Below are 25,373 nucleotides of genomic sequence, written 5' to 3' on the forward strand. Positions count from 1 at the left end.
GGGATACATAACCTTTATCATGAGTTCATGAGTTGGAGGTAATTTTATATCTGATAATAAACGTGTGAAAAAGAAGCAAATAAGTCTCCCAACACTTATAGAGTTTGAAAAGAGAGATGAGATGGAAGTTGATGAGGAGGAAGCGACAAAAGAGAAAGAAACAGAGTCCCCATGTAGGTGCTTAGTGAGGGTTTTTCCCTTTAAACACGCAAGCGTCCAAAATCGGCAAAGCAGAGGAAAGGGTTCCGTACTCCAAATTGTTCCCATTCTTACTTACTTAGCCCTACCCACCTCCTCTCCTATCCTTCCCTTCCACAACGCCACCCCCGCACTCCCAGGCGACGTCAACCCCGGCCGTCCGATCCTACTTCCCGCCCCCCAACCCCCTGAGGGGCACGATCGTCATTTTCGGATTCCATCGTACCCCTCCCGACACGTCTGCGAGGCAGCCGCATGTCATGGCCCTGCGTCCTTCCATCTCGTCTCCCGTACGAAGCCTTTTTATTCGGACGAGATTACCCCTCCTCCCCTCTTTGAAGTCTGAATGAACTATATATATAGAGAGAGAATAAATAGAGGTCATGCAACGCAACATTATTATTAAGAGGATCAAAAAGAAAATTAGTTAAATAATTGTTAGGGTACGGACAGGATTAAAATAATCTTATTATTACAAAGGAGAGGGGGGCATAAAAGGATTTTAAGGAAAAAAAAGAAGATAGTTATAAGTAAGTAGTACTTAAAACGGATGGATAGAAGAAAAAGACTCAGGGGCATTTTCGTCCGTATCGTATCAACCAATGATAAAATGCACGTAAGAGCATCAAAAAGCTAAGACACGCGAACCCACTCTCTCTCTCTCTCTCTCTCTCTCTCTCTCTCTCTCTCTCTCTCTCTCTCTCTAATGGCGGAACAAAGCAATGGCTTCTTCGACTTTCTAAAGACGGCGGGGGAGGACGCTGCGGCGGCGGCAGCAGCCTTCGGAAAGCCTCCGCCGCCGCCATTGTTCTCATCGCCGGAGGCGAGGTCGTTCCCGTGCGCGTACTGCTCTCGCCGCTTCTACAGTTCCCAAGCTCTCGGCGGTCACCAGAACGCGCACAAGAGAGAGCGAGCCGCCGGAACTCGCCGCCTTCCAGCCACCTCCACCTCCACTGCCGCGGCATCCCTCGCCCCTCGCCCATCCACGTGGCTCCTACAGCCTCCGCCGCCGCCACACCACGGCGGTTACGTCTACTTCTACGCCGCGCCCGCCTCCGCCGCGCCAACGACGCCGCCCTCCGTCGTGGGGTCCGGAGGTAGTGCGGCGGAGATCGATCTCGACCTGTCACTTCATCTGTAAGCTTCTAAATATTAAATCAGACGAGTCCTTAAAGAGCTCAAGGTATAGTAGAAGGATTAGAGTAGAAAGAAATGTATGGAAATGGTAGCATCTGGGGTTTGGTTAGGGTTAGGATTAGGGTTAAAAACATTAGTTTCTTCTAGTCGTCTTCTACCTTTCTTCTTCTTCTTCTTCTTCTTTTTCTCTCTCTCCATTAAAGAAAAGAAATTAACGAGCGCATGCTTTTCTTGCTCTCAAATCTTTTTCTCTTTCAGTAATTGGTTTCAAAGTAAACACGAACGCAGGAAACATCAAATATAGAGTTCCTTTTTTTTTTAATCAAAACATTTCGTCCCAATAATTTTCTATGGGATTTTTAATATCTCATCCATCGATTTATTTTTCGCTCAGAAGTTAATAACCACGTATGTGCTTGCATTGCAAGAAATATTTGACGCATGGGATGGCTTAGAGGAAAGGGAGCAATCCAAAATGGACGGTCCGGATTAAGATCACGTGTTTTGCAAAATTGAATTTTAGGATAATCGCTATAATTCCTCTCTTTTATCCTAAGCATAGCAGCTCGATAAATTAAACTTGGACTTCTTTTTTTTTTTGGACTTATTTTATCCGAAATAAAGTAGAAATTTTGTTCACTTTTTTGTGACGAAAAGTAGTCGTTTGGATAAAGCTATCTTAGGACATACTTGATCTTTGTCCTCAAGTACATATATAAAATAGAGTCAGTTTATTCCTCGCGCCGGCCCATCTTTAAGAATAAGACAACCTCACTCTACGTCCACATAGTGACATAGTTACTGTTGCTTGTTACTATTTTAGTGCGGAATCAAGAGTTATTTACTCCATAGCTGATCAAAATTATAGTCGGATTGATAGTAAGAAGTAACTCAAATCAAGACAGATTTTTTTTTTTTTCACCAAATAGACCCAAAACTCGATACCGCATTTTAAGATCGTCAATATATTAATCAATTGTTAATCATGAATGCAAAATATTGTAATATTTGGATGCATCCCAAAGACCAAAAGAGGTGCGGTTAGTATGTAAACTGGATCTCTCCAGTACTGGAGAATGTATAGCTGTGTGGAGATCATGCGATGTAGGACCTACTTAAAATCGTATATGGTCAAAGAATACATCTGGTTAGGACTGTTGAGTGATTGATCTGATTGCCTTGAAACCAAAGAAACAGAAGGTGTCAACTTTGGAGAGGTTAGAGGATTTAATCATTTCAATATCAAAATCCATCACCAGATGAAATGAATCAAACCTCATATAAACCCATGGGTTTTCTCACAAAAAGAAAAAAGAAAAAAGAAGATCAAAAACCTCATATGACCCATGGGTTTTCTCACAAAAAGAAAAAAAGAAAAAAGAAATCCAGCCTTACATATACTTTGAATAACTATAATGATTGATATAGCTTTTATTTGCAAAAATGGAGGCTTCGAGTTTGCAAGAAATTTTTAAATAAAGAATGGAGTAAGGTGATCAGAGTTCAAATGTGGGTACTTCTGCAGTAAAACCATGAGTGGCTTGATAAAGAAGCCGGGGTAGTATATTCCTGTAGGGATCTTTCTCCCTTTTCTCCTTCAGATAGGCAAGACAATTCTCAACCTCAGACTTGACATGCAAATAAAGCCGTCGAGCTTTCTCTCTGTCTCTCAGATCCTCCCTCCCTTCAGCCAAAAGCAGAGGAAATGTGATCAATATATTAGATATTATAAGTCATGGCAAGTTACAATATTTTAAAAGTAAAGTGGGAAGGAGAGTAATGCTTATGCGCAATATACAGGAGGATTCACTGGAGTAGGTGAAAATTTTCCTTGACATTTCACATAGCAGAGAAGAGTCAATTTTTAGATCCAAATATCAAAACTTTCTCAATGCCCATCTTGATAATATAGAATATGCAGACCAAACATAACAAAATCATACAGCTTGAGTAGTCAGATAAACACCACGTTTTAAAAAATTGATAATGAATGATAGGGTTGCATATCTATCTAGTCAGACAGGACCAAGATAATCCAGGTGAGTACATGAAATAGCAAAAAAAAAAAAAACTTTTGGTCTAAGAGGGTTGACCCAAATGTTTAAACTACTAGGTCTCGGTTATTTTAGAAATAAGATCAATTCTAAAATAGGTATTACTTTTTGTTATTCCTAAAATAAATTTTATATTTCATGAATAGTTATGTTCACTTGTATTCTAAAATAAAAAGTATAATAATTACTTCTATTTTAATAAAAAATAAAGATGAGAAAAATATGTTTTATTTCTTTATAAAATTATAAATACCCTTTTGATTTGATATAAAGTAGGTTGACGGAATAGCTATCAAGGATAAATTAGTAATTGAATTAGTGTGATATAAGACGTAATTTTAATAAATAGTGTTTGTGTTCTAGAATGCGATTATTATCGTGTTTAGTTGTTATTCTAGAATTAGGAATTGTATTCTAGAATAAAAAAATTATTTCTAAAATAAACGGGGGGCTTAATGAACCAATAATGTATTTTGTGTAACACGTATAAATATCAAACATAGGTTGCATAATGAACAAGTTTGAGTTTACCTAAACCCACTTGCTCCCCTAGTTTAAGGAGTTCTAACGGGACTACATAAAAGCTAGAAAAACATTACAGATGACAGGAAGAGTAACACAACCCAATATCATTACCTTCTCCCCTTTCTCCGTAGATTTTATCTAGTGATTTCAAAATTTCAAAAACTAGGTTAGAGAGAAGAAGGGATGTTCATTCATGGCATACCTCTTGTTGCAATTGGCTTTCCGAACAAGAAATAAAATCGCCCGGGGATCTTAGGTATGAGCCCAGGGGGATAAAGATCTTGGTTTCCAACTTCTCCAGTAAAATCAGACCTGCCACAACAGATAAGGATCCAGAATGGTATGTAACTCCAAAGTAAGAAAAGCGATAGCAGAATTAACTTCACTCCTTATAAGAATAAGGCTTATTTGGAATGGCAAGATCACTGTAAAATTAGGATCATCAAGGAAAATGTTGGTTGTGGTTATCGTAAATTCGTACGAAGATACAGCAGAAAATATTTGTAAAGCTTCATCCTTCTCCTAGGAAACACAGAAATGATCGATAGATATGAAATATTACGATCCTTGACCCTTTCCAACTCTCCATATGGAGTATCTTATGACAGTACTGACAGATCAGCACTTGATACTCCTGTAGAAAGATTGATATGTGATGGTCAGAGAGAATGGTGCAGTAAAAGTTTTCTGACTAGAGCTAATCTATTAAATATTTAAATGGATTCACTTAAAAGAACTATGTTGGAAAGATAAAGCAGAAATTCATAGAACAGAATCAGTCAAATATAGTAATTAGATGGGCATAAGAATGACCCTTTGATAACTTAAAATCTAAACCCAATCAATTTATCACACCTTTAATCAATTTGACCAACCAAGCTAGAAAAACCATGAAAAATAATACTCGCAGAAGAGGAGCTAATCTTGTTAATCTCCATATAGGATATGCCAAATATGATGTTACACATAACTTCTATTCACAACAAATGCATCTAACTAATCAAATAGGAGATAGAGGGAAGGAAATATCATACCTCAACCTTACAGCATCTTCATTTATCCGCTTGTTTAGAGCATCGTAAAATGGAAGCTTGACAAGATCATCATAATCATATAGCAGCTGGAAAAGAAGTTCATGGCTCTTATTAGTTTAATCATTTCACAATGATAAACCAATTACTTGAAACTGGAAAAACCCTAACCATTGTTCTTATATCAGCTATGACCAAAGAGTGAACATGTAAAGAGAGATGTTTACCTCTACTTCACTAGCATAAGCTTCTAATAAAGCCTAGCATACCTGCTATGTGATGGTCAGACGGAATAAGCCTTCACGTTATATCAAAATTCATATATGAATACAAGACCTTTCATATGTCTATAGCCATATAGTTTTGTCATTTTACTTGCTCTTAGAAATGTAATGAAAATTTATTCTATCATACAACCTACAAAAGTGTGCACAGTCATGCAGTATGTTAATGCCACCTCTCATACTACTCTTTTATTCTCTGCAAAATTGTCTGGACTACATGCGCAGTGTACGCACAGCCATGCAGTATATTAATGCTGCCTCTCATACTGATTTTTTTTTATTCTCCATAAAATTGTATGGAATACATGAGCAGAGGAGCTCAAAACATCAGGCAAATATTTCCATTCCAATTATCATCTTAGTAAAAAAATCTAGATTAAGTAAGCAGAGTGCTGAGGCAGATTGATGGAGTTATCAGGAATAATAATTCAAAGTATGTACTTACTTCAAAAATATCATCTTCTCCAATAACACCAAATGGTACTATAGTGGCCCCAAACCTCCACGCCATTCTAACAAACTCTGATTGTTCAGGCCAAAATAATTTATATTGCTCGCCCTGAAAGCAGCAAGAGCTTAACAATAAGGTCAATAATTAGATGCTAAGAAGTTAAACATAACTGAGAATCAATAGGTATATACTCGAAAACATCCTCCAACAATTGTACTTGGTGGCAATTAGCTTATACACATTAAATGATGGTCCTAAATAGTAAATACCAAATACTACTTGACCATCATGATGATGACAAACAAGACCATTAAGATTTTTATAATAATAATAATTGATACAGAAGCAAAAAGGGTTGCGATGCCACAGTACTAGGGCATGCTCTACAATGACCAGGAAGACAAAGTCTGCCCTGCCGACAGTACAGTACCCTCCATGTGGGTTGGTTTTGGAGGTGGATCTTCCTTTCAAGGTTTCAGATGAACATTAGATATTATGGACATTTTTCACAAATAATCTGCTTATGATGGATATGTTAAGTAATTTTCACTACCATATATATAGGGTACGTAAAATGTTACCCCCATTTTATGCACATAAGTAATCATAGTAGAAGAGGCATGGATGATGGCGAGGTGATCATGTAAAAAACAAACCAAGAGTAAAAGAGCTCCAAAAACCAAGGTGATCATGTAAAAAGAACAAAAGGTGATCATGTGAAAAAAAAATTCTCATGTTTAACATTTAGTAACTATCGATATAACCACAATCTTATTTAAGAAACAATAACCAAGAGCTCAAAAGTTACCTTCTTGTGAAGAGCTTCACGTGCACCTCCAGGGTATAATAAAACAAAGGAGTTTCTGGAAAGAAGCTTATAGAAATTGGCTGCTGAGACAGGAACAGCACCCAAAATTCTATGTCCATCAAATGAAGATGAATCCAGCATAAGCTGCTCCGAAGTTTTATTGAACATAAATGGATGAGCAATGCCTCGAAGATGGATTCCTCTCTCAGATAACAATCGTCCAACCAGAGGACCAAGTTCCAAACCCAATAACATGTGGTATCCAACCAGCACAACAGGCCCCTCAGCAGGAATCCCCGCAAGACCATTTACTATTTTCCCATTTCCTAAAGTTGATAGCATCACAGGGTTAGCAGCAAAGTTGATTAACCTGAGAAGCACAATAAGTGCATAAAAGATCTGGACAGAATATATTTAGTAGTTGAACCCTAGAACAATATTGTCATGATACCTGTACTCTTCTATAACTTTTTCGAATTCATAACGAGTTGGAATTAAATAGTCTGACACATAATCTATCTGTCTTGAACGACGATAAAAACCAGCTCCCTTTATTATTGTCACTAAATCAATCCCACCTTCCTGTATGGAATGGGCATAAATGTATATTCAACACCTTGCAATATGAACATTTAATATAATAGTAAACTCAGGCATTTTAGGTTTTGGAGCAATCATATGTGGCTATATTCCTTCAAACAATTTAAGCACAAAATGGAAGTACATACAAAATTGAGTTTCTGAACTTGTGAAATGGAATGGGATTACTCTATATTTTCTTAAGGAAATGAAGTTAAAGCTGCATATTTCAGCAGTTCAACTGCACCAAGGTCCTATTTTTCTATGCAAGTAATCTTAAGGGAAAGATATCATTTGTCATTAAAGTGCAGTGCAAAAACTTCTTTCGAGTTCTTAGGTATATAAAAGAGATCTTTTGAACAAGAATTACTGTGTAAAACAACAGAAAATAAGATCATTTGACCAATTTTTGACCAAGACACCAAGTTACCAAGGAGTTAAAGATGCAAGCATGACAGAGAAAATTTCTTTAATAAGGATTTATAAGAGTATATCCACCATCCAGTGAAAGAAAATGACAAGTTTGCACTTTGCAAAGTGGCATCCAATAAGTTTTTTTGTAGAAGAAGCTGTTGCAGGACAGCCAGTATTTGCACTCAGTTTTTGGATCATTTGTTTAATGTAGAAGATGGAGATGTGAGCAGTGAATGACAACCTCATACTTAAAAAAGGAGAAAGGACATTTTGAGTCTTTGACATAAAAAAGAATCTGCTATTAACAGAAAAGCATCATGATTAGGACTCCTGTAATATTGCCAACTGCATTTCCATTCATTCATATTCTGATGTTATAGCTGGAGTCAACCATTTTCGGTTAATCCTTTATATAATCTTTGAACAAAACAAAGGACACTAAAATGCTCAAGTGATGTTGTGCAGTTGACTGAAACACACGTCGATTCATAGATCCAAGTAACCTATGTAAGTTGTATGATTCAGAAGACCTGTAGAACTAATCTGAACAAAGATAACTATCTCCTTGGAGGCATTCTATATATCTCATCAGCACTACTCTACCAGATGAAATGGATGCATTAGAGATTCATGTTTCCTATCCATTATATCAGAACATACACGAGTATTACAGAATAGGCATGGAGAATCTAATCCAAGGAATACCAGAAAAATAGTATGACCATAATCCTTGAAATGACGGATCCTGCAATTTGGCAAAGCACGAGAAAGCCTTTCAGCTTCCTCACGGCTAGGTAGCAATTCATCACTTCCACTGAAAAAAAACTGATAAAAATGTAAACGTCATCATTCAGAAATAGATCATATATTTTAAAACAATAAATTTTTGTTAACTATGATAACAGTTCGTTAAAAGCAGTGCCTACCAAATAACACTAGTCTCACTATTGCTTTGGAAACTAAGACAATCAGTATATAGCAACCAGCCAACAGTTACTAATATGTCATTACTTGCCTATAGTATAAACAACATAATAGATGTCTGGTGCTACTTATATGCTCAATCAGAAAATAAATCTTGAAGCAGACTGAATGAGATGGAAGACTGGCCTAATTGTTCATCAAGGCAGAAGGTAATTTAAGTCAACAATCTTCCCAACCCATCCCACATCCCAAGAACCCTCTATATTGTAAATGAAAAAAATTTAGAAAAAGAACCTTTAATCAAAATCCTCCGTTAATCTATATTTAGTGCCAACATTTGTGTCAATCCAGATTTTCATTTGAGAAAGTGTTTCAAGTCAAGTTTATCATATCCTTCATTACAACTTCTCAGAGCAGCTTCTACTTGACCATGATTGCTCATCCATACTGGTGCAGTGTGTAAGTCACCCTTGGACATGATCAAACCATCTTAACAGGCTCAATTTATTTGTTAGGTGTTATTCCCGTGACAACATATCTTATTCAATGATTCTGCTAACCCTACTCATCCATCTTAACATTCTCATTTGAAGAACACTCAATTCTTGCATATGTACAATGTTGTGCTAGCCGGCATGACACATACCTTCCTGACAGCACCCTCCTGGATCATCTCTATGATAACGCTAGGTCATCTCTCTAAGAGAGATTGATTATGTGTTATTCATGAAATGGGTTGGATTGGTTTTATTCTAGATAAAACAAAATCACTCTATTCAATCTAATAAGATGATCTAATCTTCTAAGATGATTGTGTCAATTGCAATCACTTTGAGTGGACCATGAGATGAGCTCTTCCTCATCTACAGGTTTGCAGCAGCCATGATTTCTCTGATGGCTAAGCAAAGCAGGATAGAATCATCTGAATCTTTTATTCCAGCTCTATACTTCATGATTGAGTGACATCTTGCCTGTCCTACTAAGTGCCAATTCCTTGCATGAGAAACTATCCACGGCCACAAAAGTTGGACTCCAGAATGATTCATCTAATGGAATTTCCTCTTTTAGGAACAGGACATGTTCTCTATAAATAAAAGTATCTGTGCTAATTAACTGGTGGACAATATTTGCAGATTTGCTATGCAATCTGATAAGTCTTGTCTCGGTACTCATCTTATTGCTACTGTTCTTCATTTTATCTATGTACAAGTATTCGATAATTATATTCTATGTAACACTAATTACCTGGCAAGTATCAATGTTTGAGCTCTCACAGCATGTAGACGAGAATTGACAAAAAACGATGCTGATCTTAACAGTTTCAATTTCCAGAGAAAAGATTCTTTTGGTAAAATATCAACCAAAAACTGCAACAGAAAACACATAGAAGCATCAAAATTTTGAAGTAGCATAGGTATCACAAGTCACGACAAGGGGTAAAACAAGGAAAATGTCAAGATTGGTGCAATATTTGATCTGAAAGGAAAAAAAGCTCTAAGCAATGTTATATGGGAAAGAATAGTATCTCTTTGAACTGCACACAAGTAACCTGTATTAGACAGCACATAGATTAATTTAATGTCAAGTACAAAGTCTTGGAGGTTTAATTAAGCATATGAATTTGGTTTTAAGCTCACCGAAAGGTGAGGCAACATATCCATGAAGCTCTCCGATAAACTCTGGATAGATTCTTCAAAAGAGAGGTCACTTCCTGCATAAGCTGATGCAAACCTCAAGGAACCACCTAAAAATCAATATAAGAATTATATCAGCAGAATTATTATCACTCTTTGTTATAATAGTAATAATATAGCACAATTTAGTAGTAAATAAAAAGCACTGACTAATTGCCTCAAATCAATTCACTTGAGCATGATGTGAGAAGAACCAAGGTTCTAGATTTGCTACGGTATGTTCAACACTTACACGATCTATTCCCATCCAATCAAAAAAGTGTTTTTTTATTGGATTTTTTGGTTTCCTGATCAACTGTAAGAGAAAAAATATCATTATTTTTCACTAAATGGATTTGTCATTATAATCTACAAATATAGATCTCATATCAAGTAAATCAAACACTGTATTCTTGTTGTACAATCCAAAGCACAAGGCTGGCATGGGACTTCCAGCAACACATGCCCAACATGCAACGTTGATAAAGCCAGAGTGCATAGCATGTCCAGCCATGGCCAGTAAATGCTTTAACACAAGATTTTTTAGTGCCACCTTTAATTGGAAATAGATTAAAATGATATAATAATGGTTCATAACTAATTATCTCATGAATAAATTCATATAGGCCTAATGCAAAGCAAAACAAGAAAAGAGGTAAGGCTGCTCAATACTAAATTACTTTTCTAGGTTCTGCTATACTAGGCTACCCTCATTATTTCCTATACAGCTCTTGGTTTAAACCTGTTCATTTGATAGTACACCCTCTCAGCCTATCCCGTTGGACAAATGGATTGAGCTTGATCCAACTTGTATCAAGTAAAAACAATTTTAATTCACTACATTTACCTAAGATCTTATGCCTAATGTCATACCAACACGCCTAACTACAGCATTTTGTAGTTGAAAATTCAAAGCACATTATAAAGTTATCCTAAATTTATAAGATCACCACAAACACAACCAGAAAATGGTGTGATGCCTCCATTTATGAGGCAAAATCAGTAAAAACAAATAAACAAAAGATAACTGAAAAATTAAGAAAATGCATAGTACAAACTCAAAATTAGATGCCAATCTACTCAAGCCATTAAGATGAAAAAGAAAATGTTACTCAAGATCAAGAGGTCACTGAAGAGCTTGCTCACTTGATTGTAAAAAGAAAGCGCTTCATATATAATTTTGGAGTATAACAAGATATATACATTCATTAGTGAACCATAAGATATCATATTTTTAACATAAGAAAAGAACAGAGTACTTGGACAATGGATTATTAGACAATCTTTAGGTAAATGTCCATGGCAAACCTGTAAGAACACGAAGAAAATATGGGATAGTAACATGGAGTGGTTCAGGCACTGCATCTAAGAAAGTTGAGAAGGCCTGCAACTGGGACTTGCTGAAAGATGTCCCTAAATTATGAAATCAAATATGGATATCATTACATTTAGTACCTGATCAATCAAAAGAACCAACAAGTGCTACAAAAGAATCCAAAACCAAACCTGGATTTGCTAAGATCAGTATCAGATCAATCCCCGGGTTGCGCGCTGCTACAGATAGCGCAATGCATGCCCCAATAGATTCACCAACGAGATAAATTGGCCTACCCTGTAATCTAGATTTTTCAGACTTCACCGTCCTCTCTGCATATTCAACAAGGCCTGAAACCATCAAATGGATCAGATTAAAAAGAGGATATAGATTGAGTGGGAATGACCAATAATATGCTATCGACATAATCTTTCCTCTGTTACTTTATCTCATTCTAAACCTTGTACTTCTTCAATGAATAAAAACCTTACCTACGAGCATATTTGAGGAATCGCAACAATGAAATCTAAAGAAATAGATACCACAGCATAACTCTGACAACGTACTAACAGTGTGTCAATCAGTTGAGAGAGCGAGGGGGGAGGGGATGAACCTTCAAATGGAGTTCGATCCATTACGGGTATATGCAGGCACCAAATATCAAATATCCTGCAAGAAGAAACGAACTTTCCTAAATTAATGGCGGTTGCTAATTATAGGACAACACAATCCAAACATTAGAAAGGAAAACGAGGCTAAGAAAAAAAGAGAAGATCAAACAATTTCTCCCAACTCACGCTTACTTTCCCAATCTCTCCTGATGCCTAATTAGTCCAAAACCAACTCCATCAATACCTAAAACGTCACAAAATCGCAGTCGAATTAATTAATATAACAACAAGCAACTCAAAGCCAAGAAATCTAAATATAATACAGAAGATACAGATTGAAGAGCTCAAACCAGGCAAGAAGAGCAACAACGGCGAGCCTTTCCCTCGATCCCCGCACTCGAGCGGCGAGAACCATCGGGGCGGGCCGCCGTCCGGCCGTACGAGCTCCCTCGACCGCTCGATGTAGTCCCTTACGCCACGCGGCGGGACCTCTGTGTCGTCAAGGACCTTTGCCGCGGACCGCGCCGGATCCTTCGGCCCACCGGGGATCCCGGGGGCCGTGTCGGACTTCGACGCCACGGCTACCGGAGGATGGGGCCGCCGGTTGTGGAAGGCGGCGGCCGCTGAGGTGATCGTCCGGCGATCGCGCCGGAGGGGGCGAAGCGCCGGCGGAGGAGCTCTGGCGGTGGCGAACATAGTAGGTAGTGAGGCTGAGTTGTGCCGCCGGCTTTCTACTCTTTATAAAATTCCATGCTCATTGACTTCCCTGGCGTTACCTTGCAAGACAGTGACGTGGCCGAACAGCAGGCGCTGATTGGTCTGTCACGCCATCGTTGCCCGAAAGAGTTGGTGTCAAGCGTTGTCGTTACCGCAGCATTCTTCGAAGGTCTACTCGACGGGAGTTTCCTCTGCATCTCGTAACGGCATGTTTTTAGAGAGCTTTTAAACTATTCTAAATTTAATTTATTTCGAAACTTAAATATAATAATATACTAATCCGGATAGCGATCTAGACTTGAAAGTCTGATGAACTAAAAGTTTTTTCACATATTTAACAATTTTTGCATGTGATTTTTATATAATATATTTAACATGTATTATTTTGATGATTATTTAAGTTTTTAAAATATATTAGATTGTGTAAAAATTATATTTGAGAGGCTAATTTTGTCCAAAACTCTGTTTTTAGAGAACCAAAACTTCCATAATGAGTACTAATAAATTAGATTTTGTTTTCTTTTTAGAAAATTTATGGATAAGATTTTCTTAAATAATATATCCATAGGAAATACCGCTCCCGCTATCGCTTCCCAGCTCGTCCTCCCTCTCTCTTATTACAACTCTCTTCTCTCGTGATCCATGAAATTTATTTCTAATTTATATGAATTTAAGATTCAGATTCTGTGCTTGTTGACAAATACTTCACATTTTACAATTAACTCACCAAGCACCATGCAAATATATATATATATATATATGGATACGTTATATAAAGTATATATACACAAATATTTGACTCAAAAAAAAAACTATGTTTTCACTATTTTGAGATTCAGAATTTGGATAGAGTCAAACCATCCTTATATATCCGATAATGTTGATCGCGTTCAAAAGAAAATATATAAAATAAATACAATCAAAGCTATGAAAAACGCGCAATTGATGCAGTGTTGTCCATTCGACAACTGCCGCAACCAACCTTTTTTCTGTTACTTCTCCTTCTCCTCCCTTTTTATCTCTCTCTCTCTGTCTCTTCCTCCTCCTTGCTGTCCTTCCTTTTCTTATACTTCCTTCTCCCTCCGAGTGCGAGCGGGATTCCAAACACCATTGTTCTCCACCACGCAAGAGGCCGTCGCCATGGATCAAGAAGCAGAGACGAAGAGCATCCGTAAGAAGTACGTGGTCACCCATGTCATCCTCAGGATCATTGCGTCGGTATTCGCGCTCGCTGCAGCACTCATCATGCGGCTCAACAGAGAGACCGCCGAAGTCATTCCTGGGATCTTCGTGAAGGCCAGCTTTAAGCAGTCCACTGCCTTCGAGTACGATTATTTTGCGAAATAATTAAACAAAATTCTTATGTTATATTTTATTAATTACTCGGTCTCTGTCTCTTTGTGGAGGTTCTTCTTGGTCGGCAATGCAGTTGCTTGTGGGTATTCGTTGGTGACTTTGCCTTTCGTCTCTAATCTGGCGGATGGTTACGTGTTACATCTATTCGATCTGGTGAGTTATTTTATTATCTTCACATTTATGTGCTATTCCATGTTATATATGATCAAGGTTGATTCATGATAACCCCTTTCGTGGCAGATGATAATGAGCTTGTTGATGGCTTCAGCATCCGCGGCGACGGCGATCGGCCATCTGGCGAAAGTAGGGAATGATGACATTGGATGGAGCAAGGTTTGCCCCTACTATGAGAAGTTTTGCAACAGAGCAGGGATCTCTCTAGTGCTCTCCTACATTGCTTTCTTGTTCTTCCTTGGCATATGCTCTATGGCACATGTTCACAAGACTAGAAGAGCAAAATTGCTTGATCACTTTTAGATGTTCTTTTGTTTCCCTTGTCCCAGTGATATTGGTATAATGGCATTGCAATTTACTCTGGGGATAATTGGCATGGTATTTAATTTGATGCTAAATCACATTGTGGCATAGAGAAAATATACACTCAGTGTAAGGGCTTAATATATGTTGGAAATGTAATAATGTCGGAGGAGTACCAGTCTCACCATAACTATACCACGCATGCATTGAATCTCTTGAATATAAGACATACAATGTTTCTCCCGTGGCATAGTAGGAGGAAATCCACATAATAGTATGGCAATCCTGGTGTTTCACTTATAAGATTACAACAAAAATCCAGTTACCTCTCCCAGGACTAGGTTAAACCTAATTGTAATAATAATAGGACATCGATAGCGAAACAAACAACAGATATTGCTCATCTCAGAGCTACATTGATGTGGTCAAAACAAGAGGTATTCACAGGGCAAAGTTGGCTGCGACAAGGGCATCTTCAACCTCCATTTGCGACATCTAGAGCTTCGGCAGACTTCACAAAACGACCCTTCACTCTCTTTCTTGTGTCGGCCCTCAACTTCCTGGACTCGTAGCGGATGTGTTTCTCATACCTGTGGAAAGTTCAGACAAGAAATTACATTACATTGAGAAATTGTGCTGCATATTGACTTAATTAGGAGGTTAATTTCATGCCTGCGATTTTTCCTCTTCTCTTTGTAACGTAGCATTGCATTGCCCCTGTTCTGAGCCATCAACTCGCTGTCTATTTTCTTGGCTTGTCTTACTGTCTCACTGCTAATGAGGGGCTGTTCCCCGAAAGAAATTTGTCTGACACTGCCACCAGTCACAGGATCATGCGAAGATGACAATGGTCGGACTATAGCTGATACGTGATTTCCAGAGGTTGTCGGTTCATCCACTGCTGAGTTACTCGAGTTGCTCTTCCATTTGCTGGCCATGTTAGCTGCACTTAACTGGAGAAAAAGGACCAGGAAATGCCAAGATTATGTCAGTACTTTATAAGTATCCATTCAGAATGAATATTTAAGAGAATCATCTCAAGAAACAAAAAGATAAGTCAAAAAGGATAATTTTTAGATCTCTGTTTCAACAATAGAAACCAAAAACACTGTCAGGCCTATGGACGGGAAGATCTTAACTCTTAAGGATGATAGCAACAGCCATCCGGTGCTTCATGTATGACCAAAAAGGAAGACCAAGTGAATAGGTGGACTTGCACAGGGCAGGGATAAGTTAATACTGAGAGTGATGTGGCAATATTTTGTAGCTATGTGATAGTCATGCAGGAAAAGCATTGAGAGATCTGACAAGACACATAAAAGGCCAATCAGGGTGATTCAGTGCAGCAAGCTGCAATGTTGGTGATTTAAGGAAAAAAAATCTCAACAAAATAATTATTTGTGCTAAAAACTAATTAATGGCAAACCAATAAAAATTCTCTTGGATTATATGTCTTTGTAAGCCTTCTGTTAATTTCAGATATTATACATTTACTACATTCAGCAGCAGTCTTATGAAATCTCATTAAGTTAAAAAATTAATACAAAGCTTTACTTTAAATTTCAAAATAAGCATGATGACAAACTAAAATCCATTAAGCAGTCTAATAAGTAAATACTGAAAATCTCCATCTTTTCTGAAAATTGATTACCAATATAGCTTCCCAGTTTTTGCTTCAAACAATGTGTTGATTACGGATTGCTTCTTTGGTGTGGTACTTGTGACCAATAACTAATAAGAGCTTGAGGAAACAAAAAGAAGAAATATGACTTACATGTTGCGAAGATACACTATGGATATTAGATGACAAGAGATCCTCATCAGCTGAAGGACAGCTTGTATCATAAATGTCTTCTAAGACTTTCGTAGTTGAAAAGGAATTTTCCTTTAGAACATCATAATAACTTTTGATCATAAAACCTCCACCATTGGTACCATATCCAATCTCGAGTGTAGAAGATTCATTCTGATCCCTTGATCTTCCTAAATTAAAATCCCATATCTGTCATGTATTTATCAGAGTATCAGTTGCAAGCTGACCGATTAAAAAGCAAGACCATATAGTTTGACAATAAATAGGCAAATAACATAAATAAGAAGACCAGATTCAGAACAGCAAGCCCAATATAACAAAGCTTATCATCAAAAAGGACCACCTACACTTTTAGTTGCGACTTGATGTCTTAAGTGATAAATTAACAAAAGCTTCTTTCTCTAAGCAGATACATGCATTGAATGTAGGTAGAAGGATAAGCTTTAGAAACTTTCGCATAGAGAATTCAAAACAGTAGAAGTAATGTACCAAGAGGTGCAATAATGAGCGGATCTAATTCACAGATTTAGAGAAAATGGCATTTCTACAGAAGTAGCATAAATACTTTGTCATTTACCAAAGTCAAAGCATCAAACCTCCCAAGAGTCGAAGCAAAAAAAAAAGGAAAAGAAGAAATGCAACTATAAACTCTCATTACTCTACTAATCCATCCACCTACTAGAACATAGGCAAGAAAATAAACACACTTCAAAAGGAAGTTATAGCTCCATGATTTTTATGGTTAAGAAGAAAGGAGGAATACATGTACAAACATGCGAATATTTGGTGGAGAAATGGCATGTTGTGGCAGAAGTCAACGCTGCTGCCTCTGATCAGGAAACAGATCTTTTGAGTCACGTAGAATTATTAAGAATATACGAGTAATTTCAATAAGAACTTGACGATCAGATTGTAACTTCGCTCCATCTTAGGGGAGGCTCTACATTGAACTTGCTTCAATTTTAGGAGAAATAGCAAGGTTTAATAAGAAAAATCAAGAAGAAACTGGATAAGGGGAAGAAGGAATCGACCAGATTAGCTCGCTCTCTCATCCAGGGCAGTGCAGAACCATGTGACCCCTGGAAAGGGCATTACCGTTACACCGCAGATAATAATATTTGAGTACCTTCAATAGAGCAAGGGCAAGATCAAGTACCCTATAGTTTCAAGCCATGGCACATTTCTTAAACTCTTTATTAATGTGGAACTATTGCAGGATTTAGATCTGCTCTCTTGATCATCCATGATGTAACTATTAAAGTGGAAAGATCCAAGCTTTGGCTTCACTTTCAAAATCCTATCTAACGGTGAAACAGGGCTGCGGTCTTTTAGTCCAAAAGGAAAAAAAAAAATCTACAAACGAAGCGGATTGGGTTGTATTTGATTTGTTAGAAAACAAATAATCCACCAATTTTCCCAATCATGTACTGTCGATGGCGAACAAATTCAAAAGTCATTTCTTTTTCTAAACGAAGAAAGGATTCAGACCTGAGTAGAATGATCAGTGGGGCCACTGCAATCCCACATCAGCTCTTCTTCCTCCTCAAGCCGATCGGTCCCCTTGAGCTCCACGCAACTTGAGGGCGGGAGCATGAGCAAGGACGTGTACGCCATCTGCTGCACCTGCGACGCCTGCGATTGATCCACGTGTCCTCCTCCGCTGGTCCGGCACGGAGTCTTCGGCGTGAGATCTGATGGCGGCGGTGCGTACTCCCCCTCCTCCCTCCTCGCCATCTCCACCAGCTGCTTGAAGAGCCCTTCCCCCTTCCCCGCCTTAAGCAACGGGGAGGAGATCTCGGACGCGACACAAGGCACATAGAGATCGCGGAACACCGGATCGACGGTCAGGATCGAGTAATCGATTCCGGCGAAGAGCGGGTCGAGGTCGAGGCCGAACGAAGCGGCGATCTCGAGGGCGGAGGGGCATCCGGAGAAGCCGTCGATGGGGATCTTCCCGGCGCCGGACTCGCAGTCGCATCCGGTGCAGAGGAAGGCAGCGGAGGGTGCTGCGCGGGAGGCCGCGGGGTGGGAGGCGCAGGCGTCGCAGAGCGGGGAGCGCACGTGCTTGCGGGAGAGGGCGTTGGCGGCGTGCACGTGGCGGTCGCAGGTGAGGCATAGGCGGGCCGCGTCGGCGCGACAGTGGAGCACCGCCGCCGCCTCCCCGCAGTAGTCGCAGGGGCGGCGCCTCCTCGCGGAGTCCTCCTCCTCCTTCATCAGTGACCTGAAGCCCTACACCGTTTACCTTACTACACCTAAACGAGAGAGAGAGAGAGAGAGAGAGAGATGAAAGGCGAGAACTTTATAGGCGGCAAACCTCTCTTTCCTTCCCCCTTTCTCTCTCTAGACTGAGATGATGACAGTGAGGAGAGCAGCACATGCGGAGCACGAGGTCGTTAAAAGGAGCTAAACGGTGGTTCCGATCTCCTCTCTAGCATGGAGCACCAAAGCCCATTCTTCGCAGACGTGTCGTCATTTAATTAGATGGCAGAGGGCAAAGATGGCGTGCAGCGGTGCAGGAGGAGGATTCGGTGGGGTTGGAAGGGAAAAATATCTCTCGCTTTTCGCTGAGCTGGGAAAGTTTTACAGGAGTCGCTATCAGATGCGTACGGGGAGGTCATTTCACTCCCCGATCCCCGTCGCTGTTCATTTGGGGGCTTGGGAGCGAGGATTAGCACGGGCATAAATGCCGACATGGATGGATAAATACATACATCCGTTCACACACGGAATCCATAGTATTTGTTACTGTGCCCCGATTTTAAAAAAAAACCGCTAGCCGGGACCAAGAAAGTCAGTATGCTCTACCTCACTCTCAAAACAATTATTGTGAAAATAAATTGTCTCATGCGTTGGTGGTTTGGCTAATGGCTCAGATGATACTCAATTGTATTGTCGATTTAAAAGAGCAACTCGGTAGCAAAGCAATTTTTTGACGACGCACACCACTTAAAATATAAACTAGTCGGTTTAGTAATAATGGCTAAAGATCGATGGAACATAAGTATCTTTATATCTAAAAAGAGATGACCATTTATCTAATCATATCTAACCTTCGAGCTTTTTAATAATAATAAAAAAAGAGTTTTTATGAATACCTAACTAGTTTTAATAAAGTTTGTAAGTAACTTTCATATGACCAAGGATATATTAGGACCGACTCCAACTCGAAGAAATTATTGTAAAATAAATTATTTAAATGTTTAGTAGCTTAGTTTAACGACTTATCTAAGCTCGGTTGATGGCTTGACGATGCGGTGATTTTGAGCAATAATTTAATAATGCACATGACTTGACTCCTAAACCGAGCAATTTATTATATAACTTCATCGCACTCTATGATAATATTTTACGTATAATTAGCACTTTACCCCCTTATGGTTTAGCTCAATTTTACAAAATTCATATGTACTTTTAACTTAAACATTTAACTCTAATGTGGTATTGATAAAAAAAATATATAATTATTATAATTTTCATTATATTTGATCAAATTAGAGTTTAAATTTGAAGATTCTCGTTAGAGATAAAATTGCACAGAAGAATTAAATAAACCTTTTAACATATTTAAAATAATATCGGCCAAATTTTAGATAATAAATATCACATCTATTAAATATATTTATCATATTTTTATCATTTGATCAATATTATTTTTGATGCGTTAAAAAATTTATCTAATCCTATATAATTTTATCATTAATAAGGATCTTAAAATTCAACTACTAGTTTAGTCTAATATGATTAAAAAAATAACTACTGTATTTTAGGATAGACAACCCAGGCAGCTTAGTTAAAATACAAAGAGAGTTGTAAAATTGAGTGAAACTGAGAGAGATAAAATATAATTTTTTTTTTCTATTTTGAATTAAGATATGGTCGTAATGGTACGTCCTGTAAGTTAATTAATCATACACTAATAAATTATTCAATACATCGATAAAAATAGTAGCAAGAGGAATCAAAAGCAGATGGGCAAGGAAAAGGTGGGTCAATGGAAACTTTTCACATTAAACGCCAAGGTGATGACTTATGACTTCTGAGCATGAGAGATCAACTACTCTTTGTGGGAGAATGTGATGAATTTATATTTATTTTATATATATATATATATATATATATATATATATATATATACTTGTTATAGTTTGACCAAAATTTAAAAAGACTATGAACTTTTTTGATATTATTTAAAATTTCTTGTAATTCTAATTTATGTGCAATTATTAGTTTTCTTCATCAAAAACTAACGGTGAATATGATTTCCTATTAAAACTATCAACCTTTTGACCAGTGTGTCTTTCATTTAATATATTTTTGAAGTATCTATAATTTTTAAAAATACATAAATGTGAGAAAGATTGAGGTAAAATAAGTTAATTTTCTAATTAGTTGTTTGTAGATTAAAAGGGTATTTTAGTGTTTTTATTTAAAATTAGTGCTAAGCTGTTGCATGTAAAGTTATAATTATAATACGATTGAGTGATAAAAATAAAAATTTAGAGAGAATTTTAAATATTCTTTCTTAAGGTATATACTCTTTCTTAATGAAAGCTAGTCGGCATTGTTAGAGAGATTAAATCATGGATAAAGTTGAGTGCTATATCTTCCATCATGAGACTCAGCCAAGTTAGGACCATTAGGAGATATCAATCTAGAGGCATTTATTACATGAAAGTGAAATAAGACATCATCTTAACCCCCCCCCCCCAGGATTGCAGTTAATAATGCTATTCATCTTATAATTTTCAAATAAAATCTATGTATCAAAGACCTATTTTACCGTGGTAATAAAAAATAGGGAAAATTTGCATAGGAGACCTTGCCTTATAACGAGGTTACATTTTATACCATATATTTTTACTATTTATAAATTAAGTAATATAATTTAATGAATACATGCAAAGAAATATCCTCGAGTTACTCAAGTTAGATACGTTAGTTAAGCTAACTATATTAAAAAGATTATGAAAATATCCTTAGCATTTACTAAGAATATTTTAATTCATTTTATAAAATTAAATTTAATGGAATACTCTCAATTTCATTAAAATATTAGGGTTGATTCTTAGCCTCTCCAACAACTTTTGACAAACTATATATTTTTTTTTCCATGCTAATTCTACCAATATTTTAGCCAATTATTCATCTATGGACCACTATATCTTTCATTCATTTGGCAAGGCTTCCCTTTTGATTAATTAGATACTTGATGCGGAGAGTGTGTAAGGAATTGAACCTGATAGACAAATTGGAGCCAATCTTATCAAGAAATAGATTTTCTTTATAAAAAAATTACAATCTTCTAGTGATATAAAAAAATAACCTAAAAGAGTAAAACTTGCATTTGATATCCGGGACCCACAACAAGGTAGTGGGTACCCACTACCTAAAACCCATGGTGGCCCAATAGCAGCAGTCATTTTCTGCTCCATTTGGGACACTTTTTTTTTTTTTTAATTCCTACTTTCAAATTTTGAAGGAAAAAAAAAATAGTAACCTAAATGGAGAACTTTATTATGTATTAGAATGAGGATTCTAGTTAGCTAATTAAATGGAGCAGAAATATCATCCGCCCAATGTTGAAAATATTATATATTTTAAATAAATTTTTATTAACTTTGAGTTAAATTTTAGGTGAGAATGATAGATTTAATGGTAAAATTAATTTAACTCAAATGGTACTTTATTATTATATATTTATTTATCTAAATTTATAAAGAGAAATGAATGAAAATTAGGTTTAAAGTGGATATCATGGTAATAGAAAATAAAGAGAAGTAAGTTTAATATCATATTGAATATTTGAAAAAAATGTTAGTATGGTATATAAGTGTCAAACTTCGTATGGGCTTTGGTCTTCAAAATGTGTACCTATTTTGTGAGTAAATTAAACTATGCAACTTAACTCGGATGCGCACGTTGCCAAACTCGATTCGGTTCGCGCATAGGTCAAGTCTAAATTTACCAATTGCATCCCTTCATCTTGCTTGAGCACACCAGAGTCTACTGTTCTATGAGACCGACGTCCGCTGTTCCAGAAGCAATCGGTAGAGAGCGAATTGGTTTTAATGAAATAGTGTTCAATATTAGACTCAACTATACAGATTTTACGTTATGTAATCTATAAATTTATTTATTTTGGATCATAGTTTTTATAATTTTTAAAATCAGATTATTACCGCCAACAAAAATAAAATAATGTAATATTTATCTATTGTTCTCTAGGATAATTATATTAGCTTGCTAGTTGCTAACTTGTCACCCTTCAATTAATTATCAAAAAGGAAAGCATGACATCCTATTTGAAAATTAAAATCATAAGCATTATATTAATGCCACCTGTCCTAATACATTTATTATATTGTAACACCAAGAAGTGCATTAATGAGGCTTAGCTTTATTAAATGTTTTTATTTGGCTTATTCTTATATGCGTCATGGGTGACGTTTTATGCTATTACTACAGCGTTCCGTATAACGGGGGTAAGAAGTTATAAATTTAATAAAATGGATAAGATAAATAAACTTAGTTGGAATAAGATAAGTATACTGGAATAAGTTTATACCGAGATAGTGGGAGGATAGTTGCTTTATTAGAATATACGTACCTCAATATAGAAGTCACGCTTTGGGAGGTGTGCTAATGTTCCCTTAGAAGGAAACCACAACTTAGATTAAGTAGAACTCTATCATAATCTTAATCTTAATCTTAATCTTAATCTTGATCTTAATATTGGTCTAGTAGGTCAGATACATTGACCATAGGGACAAATTTTAGTTTTATTTTTTTTTTAAAGTTTGGATGCATTATTTGTGGATCTAGAATCATTTGAACCTAGTATTATTCAGCATGGTGCCTTAGTTCTTGCTCACGGAAATAATATTTATTTTTGTTAAATTATTATAGGTTCCATATTAATTTTTATAATCTCAATTTATAATCATCCATTAGAGTCACGATTTCAACTTAACTAGTTTGCATTTTTGTTAGGTTTGAACTAATTGATTTAATCTTATGATCTCGGCCCAACTTTAGCCCACTAGATAGATAAGACTATTCGTGGCTATACTCGGCCCTTTGCATACAAAAATCTCGATAACAAGTCTCAATGTAGGATAAATGGATAATCTTATCCATGAATAAATAATTACTGGTTTTGATCTTTAATTTATTTTATACTATATTTTTGTGTTATTTATGCGATTATACGACATAAAACCACGATCTTTAATAAATTTTCTTTGAGTTATTCAAGAATTATTTTGTCTTTTAAACAAAGTAAAATTATTTCACATTTCCAAAATAAAAAACTAAAAAAAAAAATAAAATAAAAAAAAGTTGGAGGATAGCAAGATTAGACCCTCATGAGCCCATGGAATTTAAAAATTTCTTTCTAACAATTTGCACAACCAATGGGCTTAATCACAATTAGAAAGGTGGATGCAATGTGAATCAACAAAATATTCGAATAATCTTTATAAATATTAAGGGAAGAATTAGTAAATGAGATTAGGGGGGGGGAGTTAATCTAATCTCTCTTTGCTAACTATACGTAGATGTGGAAAGATGCATTAATTATAAGATAACACCTAGAGTTTATACTAGAAAAGGAAGAAGAGAAGTCTAACATGGTCATAAGAGTCTTATCTGATAGCTAAGGATGACATGCTAACCTTATTGGAGGTTTAATTTGCTTCAAATTAATTAACCTTCATGTGGTTTTATAACCTTATATATGTCCATAGTCTTTTTGCATTAATATGACATATAGCGATCACCATATTCTTTTTTTTTTTTTTTGCAAGTAATTTACTTAATTTCTTGTTTGTGTATATATATGTGCTTGATTACTTATTTGGGTTGATTTAATCAACATATTTATTATTATAAAAGCTAAAATTACAAGATTATATATTCACACTATATTCTATTTCGAATGCTACGTATGCGTGATTGATATATTAACTTTGTTCATCAAAATATTACTTAATTTTGTGTGTATATATATGTGTTTGCTTACTTATCTAGGTTGATTGAACCGAAACATTTGTTATTATAAATCTTATATATAATAACGACGGTTCAAAAAATAGAGTTTAAAAAGCTAAACCTCGAAGGTTATTCCATGTTAACATGTATATTTAGGTGATTATAATAATACCTATCATAATCTTACACTCTCACTATATTCAATTTTAAATATTATTAGAACTATCGAATGCATGTGATCGATATATTAGTCGGTCCTAATTTTTTTTTCTCTAGGTTAAAAAGTCAAGACAGTGTGTGATACCAGACAAGGTTTCTTGGTTTGATTTGTTCCAACTGTTGGATTTTTCTATCATAATCTCATTGTTATAAACATGTCTATTTTGCATTCTTAGTTGGCTACTCTGTGTCCGGAGACATGTCTAATATAATTTAATTTCGGTAGCTTTCATGTCATCATCCACATTGAGAACTTAATTTGAATAATTCACGTACATGAGGTTTTGTTTTGTTTATGAGCCTTACGTTGCCATTTCTTTTAAATAAAAAAACTAAGAATAGAATAGTCAATTGACATATTCATGGGCAAGTTTGTACATTACTCCGGTGTGATTTGGCTCAATTTTATAAAATTCTTCGGTATTTTTAACACAATTTTTTAACTCCCCTTATACGGTGTTGACTAAATAGCGTGCGATATTATTATTTTTTTTCGTTATACTTATCGGTAATTTTATATATTTGACAAGAATTTTTATTAACTTTGAGCTAAGTTTTAAATGGGGTCCACACATTATTAATGATAGTTTAATGGTGAAATTAATTTAGCTCAAAGTGTATTTTATTGTCAAATATTTACTTAGTCAAATCCACGAAGAGAAGTGAATAAAAATTGGGTCTAAAGTGGGTATCATGGCAATAAAAAATAAAGAAAAGTGAGTTTAGTATCATATTAGATATTTGAGAAATATTAGAACCAATTCCTTCGATAAACAGTTAATCAATCAGTTAGTTGGT

At 36.3% G+C, this 25,373-nt stretch overlaps 3 protein-coding genes across 4 annotated transcripts; 1 reads left to right on the plus strand and 2 right to left on the minus strand.

Moving 5' to 3' along the window:
• Positions 1 to 2,509: 2,509 nt before the first annotated feature.
• Positions 2,510 to 12,730, minus strand: LOC140787534 (phytyl ester synthase 2, chloroplastic-like). 2 transcript variants are annotated; one of them, XM_073136504.1, is made up of 14 exons: positions 12,355 to 12,730; positions 12,197 to 12,248; positions 12,007 to 12,062; positions 11,585 to 11,743; positions 11,387 to 11,491; positions 10,043 to 10,149; positions 9,651 to 9,772; positions 8,187 to 8,295; positions 6,940 to 7,070; positions 6,489 to 6,858; positions 5,675 to 5,788; positions 4,949 to 5,034; positions 4,117 to 4,226; positions 2,510 to 3,019 (listed from the first exon to the last, which is right to left on the minus strand). In XM_073136504.1, exons 1-14 carry the CDS (start codon positions 12,698 to 12,700, stop codon positions 2,832 to 2,834), a joined length of 2,055 nt encoding a protein of 684 aa, XP_072992605.1. In that variant the 5' UTR covers positions 12,701 to 12,730; the 3' UTR covers positions 2,510 to 2,831. The 2 variants fall into 2 exon arrangements, with proteins under 2 accessions (XP_072992605.1, XP_072992606.1); XM_073136505.1 differs by lacking the exon at positions 9,651 to 9,772 and having other exon boundaries at positions 8,187 to 8,306.
• A 790-nt stretch (positions 12,731 to 13,520) lies between these two features.
• LOC140786554 (CASP-like protein 1F1) lies at positions 13,521 to 14,612 on the plus strand. The gene is made up of 3 exons (XM_073135058.1): positions 13,521 to 14,046; positions 14,128 to 14,230; positions 14,318 to 14,612. The coding sequence occupies exons 1-3, from the start codon at positions 13,649 to 13,651 to the stop codon at positions 14,552 to 14,554; spliced, it is 738 nt and encodes a 245-aa protein (XP_072991159.1). The 5' UTR covers positions 13,521 to 13,648; the 3' UTR covers positions 14,555 to 14,612.
• A 123-nt stretch (positions 14,613 to 14,735) lies between these two features.
• Positions 14,736 to 18,732, minus strand: LOC140786552 (zinc finger protein CONSTANS-LIKE 14-like). The gene is made up of 4 exons (XM_073135057.1): positions 17,856 to 18,732; positions 16,329 to 16,556; positions 15,227 to 15,507; positions 14,736 to 15,144 (listed from the first exon to the last, which is right to left on the minus strand). The coding sequence occupies exons 1-4, from the start codon at positions 18,579 to 18,581 to the stop codon at positions 15,030 to 15,032; spliced, it is 1,350 nt and encodes a 449-aa protein (XP_072991158.1). The 5' UTR covers positions 18,582 to 18,732; the 3' UTR covers positions 14,736 to 15,029.
• Positions 18,733 to 25,373: the final 6,641 nt, after the last annotated feature.

The sequence above is a fragment of the Typha latifolia genome, chromosome 4 (genome assembly GCF_019914945.1).
Source record: "Typha latifolia isolate L0001 chromosome 4, TyphaL0001v2, whole genome shotgun sequence".
NCBI classification, from domain to species: Eukaryota; Viridiplantae; Streptophyta; class Magnoliopsida; order Poales; family Typhaceae; genus Typha; species Typha latifolia.